A 5,000-nucleotide genomic window follows, 5' to 3' on the forward strand; every position below is an offset into this window, starting at 1 on the left:
GGCCGGACCGAGCACTTCACACTGGAGCTGCTTGGACATGGGCGACCTCACCCACATCATTGTGGAGCACGACGGAAAAGGGCTACAGCTCCAGCTGGCTGCTGGACCGTGTGGAGGTCACCAACACCTCCAACGCCGTCACTACCAGCTTCCTGTGCGGGATGTGGCTGGACAAGAATCGGGCGGACGGACAGACACGCAGAGTGCTCTACCCCAAATACTGACATGCCCGCAAACACACACACACACACACACACACACACACACACACACACACACAAACACACAGACACACAGACACACACACACACAGACACACACACACACACACACCAGTCCCAAATACTGACACTCCCGCACACACACACGTCCCAAATACTGACACGCCCGCACACACACACCAGTTCCAAAATCGAATAAAAACTGAATTACTGACATTACAAAAAAATGACACGATGTTACAAAGTGCTGCACCTGTGATTCAGAATCCTATGAGCACTAGCAGACACAAGTGCGTGGATGATGGGAGCTTAACATCCTGAAACAGGGTGAAGTTGAGCTCCTTAAAGTGCCTTACACATACTGTACATTGCTAATGGCTGTGCTAACTACTGTTGTTCCCATGCTTCAGCAGCCTAGGAGAGCATGGGCCAATGAGTGAGCTGTTCTCTTCAGTGCTTCAAATAGGTGTCTGCTAATTGTAAAATGTAAGTGATCCCCAACTGCCTATTGTTGCCATTCCACAACCTTTCACTCGTTTCATTGTGCCTCCCTTAGACAAGGAGTTTTCGGGCATGGGCAAAAATGACACAGGAAACAAATCTAAAATTACCTCAAAAATAACCCTGATAGAACTGGTCCAAATGAAGGGCTCTGGGAATCCTCTACAAGGACAGCACTGTCTCCAACACCGTCCAACACCGTCCCCATCTCCACAGCACTGTCTGTCTCACCACAGCACTGTCTGTCTCTCCACAGCACTGTCTGTCTCTCCACCTTCCTCTCTCCACAGCACTGTCTGTCTCACCACCTTCCCCTCTCCACAGCACTGTCTGTCTCACCACCTTCCCCTCCATAGCACTGTCTGTCTCACCACCTTCCCCTCCATAGCACTGTCTGTCTCACCACCTTCCCCTCTCCACAGCACTGTCTGTCTCACCACAGCACTGTCTGTCTCACCACCTTCCCCTCTCCACAGCACTGTCTGTCTCACCACCGTCCTCATCTCCACAGCACTGTCTGTCTCTCCACCTTCCTCTCCATAGCACTGTCTGTCTCACCACTTCCTCTCTCCATAGCACTGTCTTACCTTAATCACAGATAGACAGTCTAAATACAAAGATCTCCCTGACCAATTGACTCTCAGCTCAGGGTTACCGGACTTACATCACAGTAAAAACTGATTGCCAGATATGGACCAGCAGTGCCAGGCCAAGCAGACACACCACTGCAGAGCCACCGCAGGTTTAGAAGCTACACCCCCATCAGTAGTGTGTGTGTGTGTAGAAAAGCAGAGGGCCCATGATTAACTGAATGTTGTGACGGTCTGCATGTCTGCATGAGCGGCTGTAAGGAATAAAGGAGTGACCCATCTTTACCCTGGGTCATTTTATTTCACCAGTGTCTGACTCGCCTCGTCTGTCCTCAAACAGGAGGGATGCGGAACCCATGGACCTGAAGGCTGATGCGAGGCTGGGGCAACGGTTCCATAGTGTAGTGACAGGCAGGCAGTTTGTGATACATTTGTTAGGAAGTACATGGGATTGATGTGTGCACAGGAAACAGAGGTTACCTTACCGGTTCATAGTTTACTGTTCAAACGAAAAGCTGAAGTTCCTTAGAAACTTCGAAAAGAATGTGTTGTTCTGTCATTATCTTCAGTGAAGCATGTTAAAGATGAACACACACACACACAAACACGAAGAGATCAAGATACAGTCTTTAAATAACTATTAATTTATTTTAAAATAGTTTCATTTCTCTCTACATCATATTTGTCATTTGAAGGAAGTCTGGCTTGCAAAAGCAAGAGAATATTATAAACATTCCTCCCAACACTGACAAAGGGGGAGGAGCAGAGGGAACGGGGGGGGGGGGCACAGGGAGAGACGCTCCTTCAGTCAGTGGTGGATGTCACGTGTGTTTGTGTGTGTGTGTGTGTGTGTGTGAGAGAGGCGCTTAATGCTGTAACACACATGTAATGTATATAATGATGTATATGATGGGATGCAACAGAACTCCCGTCTGTGTGTTAAGAGGTCATCAGATGTGTATGAGGTGGTCAGTAGGTTTCACACACACACAGGATCGACTCGGGCTGGCCAGCCAAAGCAGGCTAATGTGTCACTTAAGCACATCTAAGAAATACTACATGAAACGTGACTTCATGTAAACAGGAATACCTCTCAAGAAAGACTTTGACCACATAAATAAATATTGCTGCCCTGTGGGAAACACTGGCGTACGATAACACATGTATGTGTGTGTGTGTGTGTGTGTGTGTGTGTGACATGTGCGCATATGTGTTTTGTGTGTTTGTTCCAGATGTTCCATATGAGATTAAGGTTTTCACCACTGACTCTTTGCCGGCGGGGACGGATGCAGATGTGTTTATTGTTCTGGTATGGTTGTAATGGTGTGTGCACCCACCAGAAGGCTCTATGTGTCAACAAGAGAGAGAGGAAAATGTACTTCAAAAGAGGTGGAGAGGACATGTTCATTGTAGAGGTACACACACACACACACACACTCAGACACACACACACACACACACACACACACACACACACACACACACACACACACACACACACACACACACTCAGACACACACCATTCACCCTGCTCTGTGTGGATTTTGTTTGTATTCTAGTTTCTCACTCTTATCGTCTAGTTTTGCTGACTGTCATACAGTTGTATTTCAGTGACTTGACATAAATGACATCAACATGGATGTCAGTAATGGACGTGTACATTCTCACAGCTGGAGGATATCGGTGATATTATAGAGAAGATTCGCGTTGGTCATGACAACCGTGGAGTGAATCCAGGCTGGCACCTGGACCGCATTGAGATCAGAAGATTACTGAGGAAGGGAAAGGTACACACATATACACATACATACACATGCACGCATGCACACACACATACACATACACATACACATACGCACACGCACACGCACACACCCGCACACAAACACAAACACAAACACACGCACGCACGCACGCACGCACGCACGCACGCACGCACGCACGCACGCACGCACGCACGCACGCACGCACGCACGCACACACACACACACACACACACACACACACACACACACACAAATGCATGAAAAAAGCCACATGGCACTGCCTTATTTTTATAAGCATCATATGTGTCCGAGGATGTGAAAGTTTCACACAATGATACAAAACAATGTTAAAGAGGAATTGTGTGTGTTTGTGTAGGGTTCAGAGACATTAATATTTCCATGTGAGAGATGGCTGGCCACCTCAGAAGATGACGGGGAGACGGTTCGTGAGTTGGTGCCCTCTGACATCATCACAGAGAAACTCGCACGAGATGGAACCCTCAGAGTCTCAGAGATTGAGGTGGACGATGCTCTAGAGAGTACGTCTTTTGTTTATTTGTTTTTGTCTTGGTGTTGCGTAGTAAGTGTAGTAGTACTCTAATGTAGTCTGAGAAGACTGACTCAGGGCAGATTGATTTTGATGATTCAAAAGATGTATACATTCCATATGTTTGGTTATTAACATGCACATGTGCATGATTGTGTTTGTGTGTGAATGGTGGGCGTAGCTCACGAATATAAAGTGATCGTGAGAACAGGGGAGATGTATGGGGCAGGGACGGATGCCAATGTGTTCCTCACCATCTATGGAGATCTGGGGGACACGGGGGAGCGCAAACTCAGCCAATCAGCGACTAACAGCAACAAGTTCGAGAGAGGAGCGGTAAGACACAAGGAGAAACATAAAAAAAACATACATACAAACATACATACAAACATACATGCAAACATACATACATACATACATACATACATACATACATACATACATACATACAAACATACATGCAAACATACATACAAACATACAACATACATACAAACATACATACAAACATACATAGGCAAAGTGCAAAAAGTCACATACTTTCATGTGAATTACATGTACAAAAGGAGTAAACACACAAATACAGGCCCTCTCACCCAAAGCCTTGCTGGTGATGATGGTGTGCTTTTCATTTTAGGTGGATGAGTTTACCTTAGAGGCTGTAGACCTTGGACAGGTGTTTAAGATCCGCATTCGCCATGACAACAGCTTGCTGAGTCCTGACTGGTACTTGGAGGACCTGGAAGTGATCGACTTGGAAACGGAGGAGGACTTCCTCTTCGTGTGTGAACGCTGGCTGTCCAGAAAGAGAGAGGACATGAGATGCTGCAGAGTGATCTATGAAAAGGTGTGTGTGTGTGTGTGTGTGTGTGTGTGTGTGTGTATGGGTGTGTGTGTGTGTGTGTGTTTGTGTGTGTTTGTGTGTTTGTGTGTGTGTGTGTGTGAGAGGGTGTGTGTGCGTGTGTGTGTGTGTGTGTGTGTGCGTGTGTGTGTTTGTGTGCGAGAGAGAGAGATAGAGAGAGAGAGAGAGAGTAATGAAGAGGAAAGGTGCATCATTTGAGTCACGTATTGAAATGTGTGGGTGTCTTTGTAGAGTTATGAGGGTTCCAGGGATAACAGTGGCAAAGGGGGACTGGACAGCAACATGAACCAGAGGGACAAAGACAGCAGAGACGAGGAAGACAATTCATGTAAGCAAAGACACCCAAGCATATAATACATATAATGTATAAATATATATTTATAAACCATTATTTAAATTAGTAAATTAACACATTTTTATTTAATAATGTTTACAATTGTTGAAGTATTAACACTGATGTTGAATATTCTGAAGCAATGAATAAGTGTCATATCTCTATCTCTCTGGAACTA

At 45.8% G+C, this 5,000-nt stretch overlaps 1 protein-coding gene across 1 annotated transcript in view; it reads left to right on the plus strand.

Moving 5' to 3' along the window:
* The window catches only part of LOC105911057 (lipoxygenase homology domain-containing protein 1), a 45,821-nt gene that overhangs the window by 35,405 nt on the left and 5,416 nt on the right, over positions 1-5,000 (plus strand). The window contains 8 exon segments of the mRNA XM_042709440.1: positions 1-108; positions 2,538-2,621; positions 2,623-2,727; positions 2,984-3,100; positions 3,456-3,618; positions 3,808-3,962; positions 4,264-4,473; positions 4,720-4,816. The exon segment at positions 1-108 is cut by the window's left edge and continues 259 nt beyond it. Coding sequence (XP_042565374.1) covers positions 1-108; positions 2,538-2,621; positions 2,623-2,727; positions 2,984-3,100; positions 3,456-3,618; positions 3,808-3,962; positions 4,264-4,473; positions 4,720-4,816 — 1,039 coding nt within the window.

The sequence above is a fragment of the Clupea harengus genome, chromosome 12, assembly GCF_900700415.2.
Source record: "Clupea harengus chromosome 12, Ch_v2.0.2, whole genome shotgun sequence".
Taxonomy (NCBI): Eukaryota; Metazoa; Chordata; class Actinopteri; order Clupeiformes; family Clupeidae; genus Clupea; species Clupea harengus.